Source organism: Lepus europaeus, chromosome 8 (assembly GCF_033115175.1).
Source record: "Lepus europaeus isolate LE1 chromosome 8, mLepTim1.pri, whole genome shotgun sequence".
Classification (NCBI taxonomy): domain Eukaryota; kingdom Metazoa; phylum Chordata; class Mammalia; order Lagomorpha; family Leporidae; genus Lepus; species Lepus europaeus.
The window spans coordinates 88,563,188-88,580,069 of NC_084834.1; the positions used below are offsets into that span (position 1 = coordinate 88,563,188).

Below are 16,882 nucleotides of genomic sequence, written 5' to 3' on the forward strand. Positions count from 1 at the left end.
AACCCCAGCGTAACTGTGAAAATTGTCTTTGGAGAGCAGTAGTGCCAAGAGAGCAAGTTCTTGCTTTGCGCACTCCTGGTCCTGTTCAGGGGCTGCTGGGTGATCGGCAGTGTTCTGGGCTGTGTGTGGTATTTAGCAAGTCAGGTTTAAGAAAAAGATGTCAGCGACTTAAGACCCGAGTCACATGACTCCCTCCACTTGCCAACACGGAGGCTCCGGATCAGATTTCAACTCCAGGCAGCCCTCCCAGCCATGTGGCTTTAGCCGAGTAAGAAGCAAACCACACTTCCTAAAATGTTAGGATCCGCTCTTCCCCGACCCACCGCGGGGCCTTTGGACCGGGGGCTGGTTTTCAAATCGGAGCATTCCCAGTGAATGGGATTTTAGTGTGTTGCTGTCACTTGATTGCGTTCATCTGGTCTTCATCCGCTCTTGCAGGCGCTTGCTGAGAGAATGGGGGCAGGAGCTCTGGCCATCTGTGTAAGTACAGGCCTTCTGCGGGCTGGGCTACTCTGGGGCCTGCCGGGTCCAGCGGCAGCTGCTGCTCCCCAGGCTTCCGTGAGATGGTTGTGTGACTTTGTTCTGCCTTCCCAGGAGGAGGAGCAAGACTTGTTGCTTCAACTCCTATCTATTCCAGATGGGTATTAAGCGATGTTTGGGGTAGCACCCAGCATTTTTAGCCACTTCTGTTTCTAAAAAAGGTGAAGGAAGATACATGCTGAGTGTGTCTCCTTAACTCCGGGGCACTCACAAGTGTTTTAGACTTTTTGGTTCCTAAAGAGTTAAAAGGGAAAGCCTACTCATAGTTATTGGAAAAATCTTGTGGCTAGCTTGAGAAAGAATTAAAATAACCTTTCATTTATGACCTCGGACGTGTGTATGACAGTTTGCTGTCTCACATTCCTGTTTTCATGTAGCAATTCTGGAATTTTGGTTTCAGCGTGGTTGCTGAAAATGGTGGTGGAAAAGCATGGCATATAAATGTTCATGAATCCTGAATCGGCTACAGAAACTGATGGCTGTGATAGTACAGTGGCATCAATAAATAACTCCGATAGAAAATCCATGGGAAAACGCGTGTTTTGGGCTGAACTTGGTGAATTTCTACAGAATTCTAGTGCTTATTTAAAACCTTTTGCAATGATCAGATATTGTCATTTGTACTATACAATGCTGAAATTAACATTTTTATTTTAGTATTTAGAAAATTCATATATGTAAATCACAATTATTGCAACTTGATACTGTATTCCAAAAAGGCATTTTATTTGTGCTTAGAAGTAATAAATGAGATATATTTGTTATTGTCTGTCACCTTAACTGCTCACTTTTTTAAAGAAAAACAAAGCTCACATTCAGGTCAGATCCACTTTATTTGTCTGAAGTTTCAGAAGGAGCTGAAATTTGTCATAGGCTGTGGTAGCATCCTGAAATAGCCGGGCAGCCTGTGACTCGTAGACCCTGAGCTGTCCCTGATGGTGGACCCTCCCCCATGGACTGAAAAATTTCAGTTAAGCTATGGGGAGACTCTGAGCTACATGTATGCTGATCTGTTTTTTTTTTTTCCATTTTAGTCCAACGGTTTGTAGTGGCCGGGTATCCAAGTGTTGTTGTTTGTTGTTGTTGTTGTTGTTTTTTTTTTTTTGATCATTCAACAGAGTTTTTCCTTCAAAGCCTACTTAGTCTATATATAAAATACTGACTTTCATTTCACTCCAGAGATATCTTCCTTTTATTATTTTTTTTTTAAAGATTTTACGAGTTAAAGAGAGGGAGAGATTTTTCCATATGCTGGTTCACACCCCAGATGGCTTCAATGGCCAGGACTGGGCAGCCCAAAGCCAGGAGCCAGGAGCTTCTTCTGGGTCTCCCATGTGGGTAGCAGGGGCCTAAATACTTGAGCTGTCTTCCACTGCTTTCCCAGCCCATTAGCAGAGAGCTGGATCAGAAATGGAGCAGCCAGAACACCACTGGTGCCCATATGGGATGCCAGTGTCACAGGCAGAGGCTTTACCCACTAGCCACAATGCCAGCCCTAAAGATAAGTCTTCTGTTCTGTGACCTCTTTTTTTTTCCCCCAAAGATTTCTTTTATTTGAAAAAGCAGAGCTACAGAGAAAGATCCTCCATCCACTGGTCCACTCCACAAATGGCCACAATAGCTGGGGTTGGGCCAAGCCAAAAGCCAGGAGCTGGGAATTTCATCTGGGTCTCCCATATGGGTGCAGGGGCACAAGCACTTGGGCCATCCTCCGCTGCTTTCCCAGGCGCATTAGCAGGGAGCTGGATCAGAAGTGGAGCAGCCGGGACTTGAACCGGTGCCCATATGGAATGCCAGTGATGCAGGTGGTGGCTTATCCCACTGTGTTACAATGTCAGCTGTCGTCCTCTGACCTTTTATATACTTTAGACCTGAGATGTGTAGAATGAGCTGGCACATCGAACCTTGTCATGTGGATGTGTAGTCCTCTGTGATTAGAAACTTACTTCTTGAGGCCAGTGTTGTGGCATAGCGGGTGGGGCCACTGCCTGAGGAGTGGCATCCCGTGTAGGTGCTGTTTTGTGTCCTTGCTGCTCCTCTGCTGATCCAACTCTCTGCTGTGGCCTGGGTGGGATGGTGGAGGTTGGCCCTGGTGCTTGAACACCTGCACCTGCGTGGGAGACCCAGGGGAGGCTCCTGGCTCCTGGCTTTGGATTGGCCCAGCTCTAGCCATTACGGCTGTTTGAGGGGTGAACCAGTGGATGGAGGCCTCTCTCTTTGTCTCTGTCTCTCTTTGCCTCTGCCTCTCTGTAACTCTGCCTTTCAAATAAATAAATAAGAAACTTACTTCTTGTCCTTGGTCTGCAATATATTGTTCTCTACTTAGACTGAAATGCCTTTTGACCCACATATGAAAGTCTATATTTTTCCTTAATTTATATCCAAATCTTTGTACAAAATTTAATTTGTGGCTGGCATAGCAATCACACAGTTTAAGGCATTAGTCACTCTGGTAGATGAGTAACTCTCAATCATTCCTACCTGCCAACTTAAGATTAGCCTTGGAGTGGGCTATGTCTCAGTTTTATGTAAGAGCAAATATTGTTTTCAGGAATTGTACCATAAATGTCAAGAAGATGATATCTCTTGGAAAACAATTCTTTTTTCTTAGTGCTTGTTGCTTAAAATTGTAAACAAAATCACATTACAATTTACACATAGACTGCTGTACTGATTTTTAGTTTGGGAGTGAGTGAACACATATCATCTATGTAGTAACTATTCAAGTATCATTCTACAAAAACCATTCTTTTTTTTTAAACTTTTATTTAGTAAATATAAATTTCCAAAGTACAGTTTATGGATTACAATGGCTTTTTCCCCCCTATAACTTCCCTCCCACCTGCAACCCTCCCATATCCCGCTCCCTCTCCCATTCCATACACATCAAGATTCATTTTCAATTATCTTTATATACAGAAGATCAATTTAGTATATATTAAGTAAAGATTTCATCAGTTTGCACCCACACAGAACACAAAGTGTAAAATACTGTTTCAGTACTAGTTATAGCATTAATTCACACTGAACAACACATTAAGGACAGAGATCCTACATGAGGAGTAAGTGCACAGTGACTCCTATTGTTGACTTAACAAATTGACACACTTGTTTATGGTGTCAGTAATCACCTGAGGATCTTGTCATGAGTTGCCAAGGCTATGGAAGCCTTTGAGTTCTCCAACTCTGATCTTATTTAGACAAGGTTTAGTCAAAGTGGAAGTTCTCACCTCCCTTCAGAGAAAAGTACCTCCTTCTTTGATGGCCTGTTCTTTCTACTGGGATCTCACTCGCAGAGATCTTTCATTTAGGTGTTGTTGTTGTTTTTGCCAGAGTGTCTTGGCTTTCCATGCCTACAATACTCTCATGGGCTCTTCAGCCAGATCCAAATGCATTAAGGGCTGATTCTGAGGCCAGAGTGCTTTTTAGGACATCTGCCATTCTATGAGTCTGCTGAAAAAACACTCATTCTTTAGACAGAATAATAGAGTACCAGATATTCATACTGTGTATAAGAATGTATGTGAATGGGTGTGTGTTTATAGACTTAAAAAATGTTTTCCTATATTGTCCCACTTGTTACTTTTGATTTACTTATTTATTTGAGAGGTAGGCAGACAGAGCTCCTATCCACTGGTTCACACCCCAGTGCCCACAGTGGCCAGTGCAGGGCTGAGCCAAAGCCAGGGACCACAGACTCAGTCTCCCATGTAGATGTAGGAACCTGATTATGGGAGCCATCACTGCTGCTTCCCAGAGTCCGCACTGACAGGAAGCTGGAGTCAGGAGTTGGAGCTGGGACTCATTCCCTTTCTATACTAAGTTTCTACTTACCAATTGACTTTTTCTTCCTCATTCCTTTTATTTCACTCTCCCATGCTGGTAGTGTTTTGGAATGTTGCTGCTAGGGAAACTGTAGTGCCCTCACACATTTCCTTATATCTACTCATATGTACAAAGAAAATTTAGTTGCTTTGCTGCAACAAATCTGTTTTTCCTCGGTAAGCCACCACCCAGGCGGAGTGGAAAGTCATCCTTGCCAGTTAATGTTATCTTATTTTCTGGTTTAAACGTCACTTTTGGGTGACTCTGGTTCTCTCGGGTGAATGCTGAGTTGTGGGTTTCCTCCCCTCTGCTGGTCTGGCCGAGGCAGCATGTGGGCCTGGAAGGAGTGACGGGCTAAGAATGGAAGTTTGCAATTCTAGTATGTGAAGAAAGAGGGGTGCTAGAAAGCCTGTGTGTGGGTTCTCTGAACCTTGAGACTGATTTGCAGGTTAGCTCAGGTATCGAATCTGGTGAATTTGCCCATCAGTTCTCTTGGTATTATCAGGGCCTGGCAGCCCATTCTTTCCTATGGATGTCTAACTCTTGTTGTTGCTGATAATTCCAGGAGTATCCGGAATCTTTCTATTTTTTTTTTAAAGAAAGATTTATTTATTTGAAAGGGAGGGAGAGTCAGATTTTCCATTCACTGGTTCATTTTCCAGATGGCTGCAACAGCCAGTACTGGGCCAGGCTGAAGCCAGGAGCCAGGAGCTTCATCCAGGTTTCCCACATGAGTGTCAGGGACCCAAACAATTGGGCCATCTTCTGCTGCTTTCTCAGGTGCATTATCAAAGAGCTGGATCGGAAGTAGAGCAGCTGGGACTCCAACCAGTGCCCATATGGGATGCCGGCCCTGCAGGCAGACGCTTAGTCCATTGTGCCACAGTGCTGGCCCCAGAACGCCAGAGTTGAAGGTTCATAGGATGGATGCACAGCAGACACAGTGTGTCTGAAACCAACGAGGCTTGCTCAGTTTTCCATGGCTAGTAGGCATGGTTATCATTGTGACTTACCAATACACTCCCAACAACTGTGGTTTTTTTATCTGTGTATCTCAGGCAGACAGCACATGGGGCCAAAGTGGGTAACTCTCTTGAGGCATGAATATTGAGTACCTCCTAAGTGGTGGTTGCTTAGTTAGTCCTACTTCTACTTAATTGTTTACATTGAATATGTCTCTGCCATTGACTGCTTGTTTTCCCTTGAAATTCATGTATTGAAACCTAAATCCAATATAATGATATTTGGAGATGGAGCCTTTGGGGGATGGTTAGATCATGAGGCTGGAGCATTCGGGAACAGGATTAGTGCCCTTATGGGGGCTCAGGAGACCCAAGCTCACCCCTTCTGCATGTGAGAATACAACACTGCCAGCCATCTGTGGAGCAGGAAGTGGCCTCTCCCCAGACACCGAGTCTGCTGGTCCCTTGGTCTTGGATTTCCAACCACTGGAGCTGTGAGAAGTAAATTTCTGTTGTTTCTATAAGCCATTTATGGCCATTTTATTATAGCAGCCCAAACAGCCTAAAAAAGTGGTACTGAGAACTGAGTGTACTGCTAATGGCAAATAAATAAAAATATGGAAGCAGCTTTGGAACTGGGTGGAGGGGAGGATTTAGGTGGACGTGCTAGAAAATGCTTGTTGCATTGTCGTGGACAGCCATAAGGGGCAATTTTGATGAGGGCTCAGGAAGAAAGAAGGCGAGCTGCAGAGCAAACCTCAATCCTCTAAGAGATTGTTCTAGGTAATCCTGAGCAGAAGTTGGCAGAAGTATGGATAGTAAAGGCGCTCTGAGAACTCAGGTGGAAATGAGAAACACAGTATTGGAAGCTAGAGGAAATGTGACCCTTGTGATAAAGTGGCAAAGGACTCCATGGCTTTGTTAGTGTTCTAGTGTTTTGGGGAAGGAAGAACTTGAGCAATGAAATTGGAGATTTAGCTGAACAATTTTAAGTGACGTGGAGAAGGAGTGTCCTCCTTTCTCCTTACTGCTTACAGTAGAATGCAAGAAGAGAAGAGTGACTGAATGATGGGATTGTTAATGAGAAAGAAGGCATAAAGACTGGGAGAATTCTCAGCCTATCCCAACTATAGAGAATGAGATAGCCAGCTGAGAGGTGGGGTGAGGTGGATACCCAGGCAGTGGCCATGTGTGATAAGGACATTGGTAACAATCAGCCACCTTGGGCAGAAGCTGATGCCCTTTCTCCAAAGCTGTGAAAGAGTGACCCTGAAGGCAATTTAGAAGGTGCCAGGATGCCACTCCCATCACAGGCCAGGGTGCAAAGGTCCTGAGGAAGAGCAGCGTCCAAGGAGGGCCTGCTGTGCCTGGTGCCTGCAGGACCTGCCTTGTACCTCCTGGCATCTTGAGCTGAGCTCCCCACACTGTGGCCCACACTTCACAGCCATCCCAGGTGTGACTCTGGCAGGTCCAGTACAGCCTGGTGGCTGCTTCTCCATTTGTACAGAGGGCACAGACTGCAAACCTTGGTGACCACTATTGCCCATGTTGGTGGGTGCAAAGCCACAGGCTCATGGCTGCCTCCTTGTACATTTCAAGGGATGGCTCATATCCCAAGTGCAGCAGGGATGGGGGTCCAGGCAGAGCACTTCTTCAGGGCCAGTCTGCCAAGCCATAATGGCAGGGCCCACTGGAACCTTGGCGATCCAGCCTCTATCCAGCAAAGCTGTCAGGGCAGGACCCTCATCCTCTTGGGTGGAGACCGCCACCCTTGTGCACCTTGAGGGCACAGCACTGAGCCATGAAAGATTATTCTCTAGGCTCATAGTCTAATGCAGTTTGCCCTTTTGGGGTCTAGACTTGCTCAGCACTTGCTACTCCTCTTTTCCATTTCTCCTTTTGCAATGAGAATGTCTATCCTGTGTGTGTCACACTGTTGTATTTGGGAAGCACATAATGTGTTTGATTTCAGTCTCATATCTGGAGAGGAATTGCCTTAGGATTAATCTCCTATCTGATGTAGATATGCAGATGAGACTTTGAACTTAAAATTTTTGAGTTGATGCTGGAACAAGTTAAGACATTGGGGACTGTTGGGTCTGAACAAACGTATTTTACATTAAAAAGGGCATGAAGTTTAGAAGGGCAGGGGTAGAATGCCACAGGCTGAATGTGTCCTCCTGAAATTCATGTATTGAAACCTATTCCCTGCTGTGTTTGGACTCCAGGCTTCTGGGAGGTGATAGCCCCATGAAGACAGAGTCCTTGTGGGTAGCGTTGGTACTGCTGGAGGAGAGATCTCAGAGTTCGTTTGCACGTCCACCATGAGAAGACACAATAAAACAGGGCCATCTAGGAGCCAGGAAGTACGCCCTCACCAGACACCAAATCTGTAGGCCCCTTCGATCATGGACTTCATCCTCCAGGAATGTGAAGAATAAATTTCTGTTGTTTCTAAGTATGCCTTGTTTATGGTATTTTTTGTTATAACAGCCTAAACAAAGATAGTCTCCTAAGCTATTTCCTTACCTATTATCTCTGAGTAATTTTATCTGCCCTTCTCATTGTTTCTCTTCTCTATTTAGCCACATTGGATTTCCTTAAATAACACAGTAAATATTGCATATATGCAAATTTCAAAGCCATGGTGGTTATCTGCTTGGTAATTTCTTGTTTGATGTTTGGTATCAAATTAATCCCGTAGTGACTACTATTAGGTTCATTAGATGCCTTGATGGATTTGTTGGCTTGTGTAAAAAGGCTGCTGTCTTTTTTTTTTTTTTTTGACAGGCAGAGTGGACAGTGAGAGAGAGAGGGACAGAGAGAAAGGTCTTCCTTTGCCGTTGGTTCACCCTCCAATGGCCGCCACGGCTGGCGCGCTGCAGCCGGCACACCGCGCTGATCTGATGGCAGGAGCCAGGTGCTTCTCTTGGTCTCCCATGCGGGTGCAGGGCCCAAGCACTTGGGCCATCCTCCACTGCACTTCCTGGCCACAGCAGAGAGCTGGCCTGGAAGAGGGGTAACCGGGACAGGATCGGTGCCCCGACCGGGACTAGAACCCGGTGTGCCGGCGCCGCAAGGCGGAGGATTAGCCTAGTGAGTCGCGGTGCCGGCTGAGGCTGCTGTCTTTTAACGGAAGTTTTGAGCAGAACATGGGCCTTGTTTGGAGCATTGCAGACCTGGCAGGTCTTAGTTTTTGTCACTGACTATGCACTAGCTATTAATGAGCAGTGTACTCTCTTGATAACAGAGTTTAGGTAATATTTACCATCTGTTCAGTTTCCTAGATATTATCTATTTGCTTGTCCCCCTAGCAATCTGTAAAGCTTGGCTGAAGGGGTCATAACTTATTGGCATTTCTTGCCTCTTGCCTTTTGCTCAGGGCTAGGCAGTAGTAGCTATTCAGTAATGTTTGCACCAAGTAGTATGGAGCAAGTCATGCCCTAGAACTAGAAGTTTCAGATAATTTTTTAAATGGGTTTTTTGGAGACCCCCACCAAAAGCCAAAGCCTTGCCCATAAAAGCATTCTATCTTCTGATAGCACTTTTTTATGAAACTTGTACAATTTTCCATCTAGCACAATTTAGCAGTGTAATTGTAAATATTTTGTGCTTTTTGTTATTTTGAGTTTCCAACTGAATAATAGTAGGCATTCTCTTGCTATAAAATCATAGTCAATGCAGGACTCTACATGTGCATCCCACCTCAGGCAATGGATAGGGTACTCAGTGTGTGGTTCTTCTCAGGTGCAGTCTGCACTAAGGCATTTTTTTAAAGATTTATTTTATTTATTTGAAAGACAAAATTAGAGAGGTAGAGACAGAGAGAGAGGTTTCCATCCACTGGTTCACTCCCCAGATGGCTGCAACAGCCAGAGCTGTGCCGATCCAAAGCCAGGAGCTTCTTCCAGGTCTCCCATGCGGGTGCAGGGGCCCAAGGACTTGGACCATCTTCTACTGATATCCTAGGCCATAGCAGAAAGCTGGATCAGAAGAGGAGTAGCTGGGACTGGAACCGGCACTCACGTGGGATGCTGGCGCTTCAGGCCAGGGCTTTAACCCACTGTGCCACAGTGCCGGCCCCTGCACTAAGGCATTTAACACCAATTGTCCCAACAGTCAGAACCTAGACTAACAAAAGCTCAAGAAAATGAAGATTTTTTTTTACAGATTAAAGTCTAACTCAGGATGGCAGATCTCTCCTCCTTCTGGGGACTCTAGTGTCCAGGATACTGCTTTTTGGTGATGTATTTTTTCTGTATCTATCTATGTATATATGACCATGAACCCCCATAAGCTTACATCAGGGAAAGAAAAAAAGAGATTAGGCATACATGTTTTTATCTCTTTTATCCTGGAAGTATCCTGCTTTTCTTCTCACAGTGTATTGCTTGAACTAGTCACACATTCTCACTTAAATGCAAAGTATTCTTGAGAAACATAGGAATATTTTTATTTTTTCAATTTGAGGGTCAAAGAGAAGGAGCTTTCATCCACTGGTTCACTCCCCCACAGACCCACAATGGCCAGGGCTGAAGCTGGGAGCTGAGAATTCAATCTGGGCCTTTAGGCTGGCTGGCAGAGACCCAGTCACCTGAGCAATCATGCTTCTTCCCATGGTCTGTATTGGTGCAAAGTCGGAGTTAGAGCCAGGTATCAAATTCAGGTACTCTTGTGGGACATGGGAATCGTTTTAAGATTTATTTATTTGAAAAGTGAAGTTAGACAGGGACATACACAAGCACACACAGATCTTCCATCCACTGATTCACTACTGCAGTGTCCAGGGCTGGGTGAGGCAAAAGTCAGGAGCCTGAAACTCCATCTGGATCTCAGGAAAAGGGCATCTTAACTGGCATCATTTTCTAAAAGAAACTTTTTTTTTTTTTTTTTTGACAGGCAGAGTGGATAGTGAGAGAGAGAGAGACAGAGAAAAAGGTCTTCCTTTTTGCCGTTGGTTCACCCTCCAATGGCCGCTGCAGCCGGCACATCGCGCTGATCCAAAGCCAGGAGCCAGGTGCTTCTCCTGGTCTCCCATGCGGGTGCAGGGCCCAAGGACTTGGGCCATCCTCCACTGCACTCCCAGGCCACAGCAGAGAGCTGGCCTGGAAGATGGGCAACCGGGATAGAATCCAGCGCCCCAACCGGGACTAGAACCCGGTGTGCCGGTGCCGCAAGGTGCAGGATTAGCCTAGTGAGCCACAGTGCCGGCCTCAAAGAAATTTTCATTAATTTAAGGCAGAAGGACACACACACAGGGAGGGCAGAGACAGAGACAGAGAGATGGATGTGAGTATCTTTTTTTTAGAAAAAATTTTTTGAAATGCACAGTGAGGGAAGGAGGTCTTACATCTGCTGGTTCACACCCTACATGCTCCCCCAGAACTGGTCTGGGCTAGGCCAAAGCCTCAGGAACCTAGGACTTCAGGTCTCCCAGGGTGTCAGGGGCCCAACTACTTCAATCACCATCTTCTGCCTTCCCAGCATATTAGCAGGAAGCTGGATCAGAAGCCAAGTAGCCAGGACTCCAATTAGCTTTCCAAAATAAGTTGCGAACTCCAACAAAGAGAAAGACATATGCCACGATTGTGATAAGTCTCGTCCCCTACAAGGAATTGTACACCCCAGATGCTGCTGGTGGACATGTAATCTGTGCATCAAGAGGGAAGGTGGCCTGAGGGTAAAGACTTTACACAGCAGTGCATAACAGAATATGGTGACATGCGAGCACCCCACTGAATCCAGCAACTCAGAACCTTCCCTTCCCCAGAACTCCTTCCTGTGACTATAATGTAATCGTAAATGTCCTTACGCTTTTAGCCAACTTGAACTGGAATTTCAATAACCTGTAGCCAAACAAAAACAAACATTGTAAGTGACACATTTCATCATGCAGTGCTTTGCTATTGTTCATTTAGTCCAAGGTGTGGTGTTACAGCAGCCTGATATGCAAGTTTGGCATGATGTGGGACAACGCAGGATTTGAGGGGAAGAGAGTGGCTTTGGGTCTTGCCTCCAGCACTTACTGGCTGTTTGACCTTGTACAGAATACTTAACCTCTCCCATTCTGCTTACCCACTGGGTAACAATGATAGCAGCCTAAATCAGGTTGTTGTGAGAATCAAGCCAAACAATGTGAGACTGCATTGTAAACTACATTGCAAAATAGAAATGTTACCTGGGCTATATCAGAGGCTACTTTATGTCTTGCCTTGAGTTATTTCCCAAATGCTGTCTTTATAGGTGGACTCTACTTTATTTTAAATAAGATGAAAGGAACTGTGATCCGAAGTGACTGTTTATATTTTTGGATGTAGACCAAGTTTTAAGCAGAATTAAACATTTACTTTCACTTCTGTTCGCAGTAAACCAACGATGAGTGAGGCACTGGGGGAAAACAAAGTTAATGATAGGCAGGCACATGCATTGTATGCATTCCTTTCTGTTAATCTGTAGCGCACACAGAATTTTCATCTCTGATACTGAATACAAGAATCAAGCGACTGTTCAGGCTGCTATAACAACACACCTTGCACCAAACAGAATTTGTTTTTCCAAATTTCAAAGCCTGGGAAGCCAAGGTCAGGGTTGCAGCAGACCTGGTGTCTGATAAGGGCTTTCTGCTTCCTCGCTGGAGCTTTCTCGCTGTGTTTTCACATGACATAGGAGGAATAAGCTTCATTGGGCCTCTTTCTAAGGGTGCTCAGTGGGGCCAAGAGAGGCTTAGGTTTCAACGGGAAGAGATTCAGATGCTTCCACATGGTCAATGACACAGTTGTTGCATGGTATTTAAAGGCTACTTAGAAAGTACTGGGATCTAGGTTATCTTTATTTAAGGGTCAGTTTTTGAACACAGTTGAGTAGATCGATTAATGTTCATATGCAGAACATTGTGAAGAAGCTTAAGTAATGGTGGAACTTGCAAATCAGCATGAAACAGCAGGTCAAGTGAAAGAATGGGATAATTGAGTAGAAAAGACTATATAAAGAACAGAAGAGTTAGATTGATTTGATCTGAATCTTAAAACTCAATTAGGGAAATTAAATTCCAGAGACAAGGAGGAAGCTTGTGTCTAATAGCTCTTGAATCATAAACTATTTTTTTAAAAAAAGTGTGCTTCATCAAATGTATCTGTAAGTATGAACTTAGGTGGATTTCAAAGTAGCAATGCAGCAAGAAATAGTATAATTACATTTATGAAAGTTATATAATTAAGGAGATTTTTGAATGATTTATGGGAAAATATTCTCTATTTCTATATTATAATGTTTTTCTTTAAATATTTTATTTATTTGAAAGGTAGAGTTACAGACAGTGAGAGAGAGAGACAGAGAGAAAGGTCTTCCATCCAATGGTTCACTCCCCAAATGGTCGCAATGGCCAGAGCTGCGCCGATCCGAAGCCAGGAGCTTCCTCCTGGTCTCCCATGCGGGTGCAGGGGCCCAAGCACTTGAGTGGTCTTCTGCTGTTTCCCAGGCCATAGCAGAGAGCTGGATCGGAAGAGGGGCAGCCAGGACTAGAACCAGTGCCCATATGGGATGCCAATGCTGCAGGCAGAGGATTAACCTACTGTGCCATAGCGCCGGCCCCTCTATATTATATAATGTTATAAATTCTATATCCTACACTTGAATTCCTTTTTAAAAAAATATTTATTTGAAAGGCAGAGTTTTATAGAGAGGAGGAGAGACAGATGGCCAGGACTGGGCTGGGCTGAAACCAGGAGCTTCACCCAAGTCCCCTACGTGGGTGGCAGGGGCCTAATGACTTGGGCCATCTTTCACTGCTTTCCCAGGCTGGTACCCGTAAGGGATGCTGGCATTGCTGGCATTGCTGGCAGTGGCTTTACCTGCTATGCTATATTGCCAGCCCCTCAGTTTGAATTCTTTTAAATATTTCTTGAACAATATTAAGCTTGGAGGTGCTACCTTATCAGATATTAAAATGATGAGTTAAAGCGTTATCGTGGGGCAGGTGTTGTGGCTCAGGAGGGAAGCCTCCGCTTGGGATGCCTACATACCCATACTACAGTGCTGGTTCAAGTCCAGCTACTTTACATCTGATCTGGCTGACACATCCTGGGGGGGCAGCAGTGATGGCTCAATTTTTTGGGCCCCGGGTACATAGGAGACCCGGGTGGAGTTCTGGGCTCCTGGCTTTGGCCTGGCTCAGCCCAGCCTTGGCTGTTGCAGCCATTTGTGGAGAGAACCAGCAGATGGAAGATTCCACCCCATACACCCCTTGTCACTTTGCCTGCCTGCCTTTTCTTTCCTTTTTTTTTTTTCTTTCTTCCTCTTTCTCTTTCTTTCTTTCTTTCATTGCTTTCTTTATTTTATCTGAAAGACTTACAGAGAGGGAGAGACAGAGGCAGAGAGGTCCTTCCTCTGCTGGTTCCTCCCCCAATGGCCACAATGGGCAGCGCTGGGCTAGGCTGGAGCGAGGAGCTTCATCTGGGTCTCCCATGTGGGTACAGGGACACAAGCACCTGGGCCATCTTCTGCTGCTTTCCCAGGCACATTAGCAGGGAACTGGATCTGAAGTGAAGTAGCTGACACTTGAATCAGTACCCATATGGGATGTCTACTTTGCAGGTGGCAGCTTAACCTGCTAAAGAAAACTCAACCCTAGACACTCTAAAGAGATCAGTGAACTTTTCTACCAAATAATTAAAATGATTACGTGACTCCAAAGAGCATCAGTAGGTTAAAATGCCAAAGGCAAGCTAAGGCAAAGACTTGAAACAACACATGATTTTCAAAAAAATCTACTTTAATACAAAAGTTCCTACAAACCAGTAAGAAAAATAAAACTAGTCCATTCCAAAATGACAAAATCTGAGAAAGATGTTGCTCATAAGTAAGAAATACAAGTGCTAATAAACATGTGAAAAGTATTCATTCATAATTAAATACCAGCAAACTTAAAGATTTTTATTATTCACAGGATTGGCAGGAGAATGGGAAACAGACATTCTCACATGCTGTCAGTCAAACTTGAAACCCTGCGGTATCTTTATAGGACAGTGTGACAACATCTAGCAAAATGTCTAATTTAAATGCTTGTTGATCTAGGACTTTGATCTCTAGGAAATTTTCTTCTCACACAAAAAAGTCATGTAGAACTGTGTGCAAAAATGATCATTGCTTCAACATTTGTAAGAGCAAAAACTGTAAATCACCAAAATATCAGTTAAAGAAAAAGACATTGGTTTAGTCAATTCTTTTTTTTTTTTTTTGACAGGCAGAGTGGACAGTGAGAGAGAGAGACAGAGAGAAAGGTCTTCCTTTTGCCGTTGGTTCACCCTCCAATGGCCGCTGTGGCCGGCGCATTGCGCTGATCCGAAGGCAGGAGCCAGGTGCTTCTCCTGGTCTCCCATGGGGTGCAGGGCCCAAGGACTTGGGCCATCCTCTACTGCCTTCCCTGGCCACAGCAGAGAGCTGGCCTGGAAGAGGGGCAACCGGGACAGAATCCGGCGCCCCGACCGGGACTAGAACCTGGAGTGCCGGCCCCGCAAGGCAGAGGATTAGCCTGGTTAAGTCAATTCTAAGGAACATTAGCTAGCTATTTGTGCCAATATAGAAAGACCACCAAAATACATCAGACATTTTCATGGGTCTTTTGGAGGCTTTAACTATGTAGTTCTAATGTTATTCTCTGTAAGTTTAACAAGTATTTAAAAAATAAAGTCTGTGAATACTCTCTTAGCTGTTAGGTCATTTTTAACTCTCCTGAAATGGTCTACTATTTAAAAGAAAATAGCTTTTCCCTGTAAATTTCATTGGCAAACTAGAGCTGAGAGAATGTAGTGATGCGGTTTGAGCTGAGCATAAAGAAGAGTCTAGAGATTCACAAGTCTGTTACTGAGCTGGCTTGTCATATGAGGACGTCAGTGACCACTTCCAGAAGTATGAAAGGGAAGGCCTGGTGGTCTTGGGTCAACTTGTCACAGATGGTCAACCTGCTATAGGCATTCCCTTATAGAATTGAGGTTATAAAGTGAGGTGCACTCACATTGTTTTAGGATTCTGACTCATTGTGTACTTTCCAGAAATTGCAACCATCAGATTGTTAGACTCATTCATTCGTTAGCCAGTTGCAAAATTAACACACATGCCCTTCCCTTGCTGTGTTTACTCCAAGGAGAGATTATTTATCTGGATGACTGGATGGTTAGCCCAGACCGATGGTGGAATTCCTTGATCTTAATTGAAAAGATAGGTCCTAGGGAGAAGGTAATATTTACACTGGAGATATAGTCTTATTAGCTATTTTAATTTTCTACTAATTCAGTCATCTACTCAATTTCAAGTGACTCTCATTTGTTTTATGTTATATCCTCATTTCAAGTTATCTTAATATTGTGACAAATATTTAAGATTTTTCACTTTAAGATCTACTGAATTGTTAAATTTGTATGTACTCCATTTCACTGTAGGAAAAGTATAAAAATTGCTTAAAAATCGTACACTAGAACTCAGATGTTTCATTTTAGGAGAGCTGTAGAGAATAACAGTGGAAATGAGAGGCAGAAAAACAGCTGTTTCTGGATAATTTGTATACAAAACTCTCTTATAAGCAGTTAATTCACTTTTTTTTTTTTTTTTGACAGGCAGAGTGGACAGTGAGAGAGACAGAGAAAGGCCTTCCTTTTGCCATTGGTCCACCCTCTAATGGCTGCTGCAGCCAGTGCGCTGCAGCCAGCGCACTGCGCTGATCCGAAGGCAGGAGCCAGGTGCTTCTCCTGGTCTCCTATGGGGTGCAGGGCCCAAGCACTTGGGCCATCCTCCACTGCACTCTGGGCCACAGCATAGAGCTGGACTGGAAGAGGGGCAACCGGGACAGAATCTGGCACCCCAACCGGCACTAGAACCCCGGGGTGCTGGTGCTGCAGGCGGAGGATTAGGAGGATTAGCCTATTGAGCTGTGGTGCCTTGTTTTTAAATTCCAGAAATTCTTTTAGTATTTAAGAACCAAATTTTAGTTCAGATGTAAATAACTGATGTCATAGAAATTTTTATTCCCGTGGTTTATGTTGTAAATAAATAAATCTCATAGGCCTGCAAGTATTTGCAGCATTACTTTGGGGCATTTTTTTTTTTTTTAAGATTTATTTATTCATTTGAAAGGCAGAGTTACAGAGAGGCAGAGGAGAGAAAGGGGGCCGGGGGAGAAGTCTTCCATCTGCTGATTCAGTCCCCAGATGGCTGTAATGGCCAGAGCTGCAACAGATCCCAAGCCAGGAGCCAGGAGCTTCCTTCGGGTCTCCCATGCATTTGCAGGGACCCAAGAACTTGGGCCATCCTCTGCTTTCCCAGGCCACAGCAGAGAGCTGGATCAGAAGCACAGCTGCTGGGACTTGAACCAGTGCCCATATGGGATGCCAGCACTGCAGGCCACAATGCCGGCCCCTTGGAGCACATTTGTTTTCTTTGAAGTTATGTATTCAAACAATTGAGTCTTCTCTTAACATTGTGCCTCTTCTATTGCATTAAGTTATTAACTTTAAATGAGTTTTTGGAATCTTTTAAAAATTCAAGACATCCTCTGGTTTTAC

At 44.5% G+C, this 16,882-nt stretch overlaps 1 protein-coding gene across 4 annotated transcripts in view; it reads left to right on the forward strand.

Annotated features, from left to right (window-relative positions):
• The first annotated feature begins 246 nt into the window (after window positions 1–246).
• Window positions 247–16,882, forward strand: part of FAM13A (family with sequence similarity 13 member A) — a 359,592-nt gene continuing 342,956 nt past the window's right edge. For all 4 annotated transcript variants that reach the window (XM_062199865.1, XM_062199863.1, XM_062199866.1 and 1 more), the window contains exon 1: window positions 247–480. Coding sequence is in view for 3 of the 4 variants with exons in the window: in XM_062199863.1 (XP_062055847.1) it covers window positions 454–480 (27 nt within the window). In the remaining variant the exon portion in view is untranslated. The remainder of the gene's footprint in view (window positions 481–16,882) is intronic.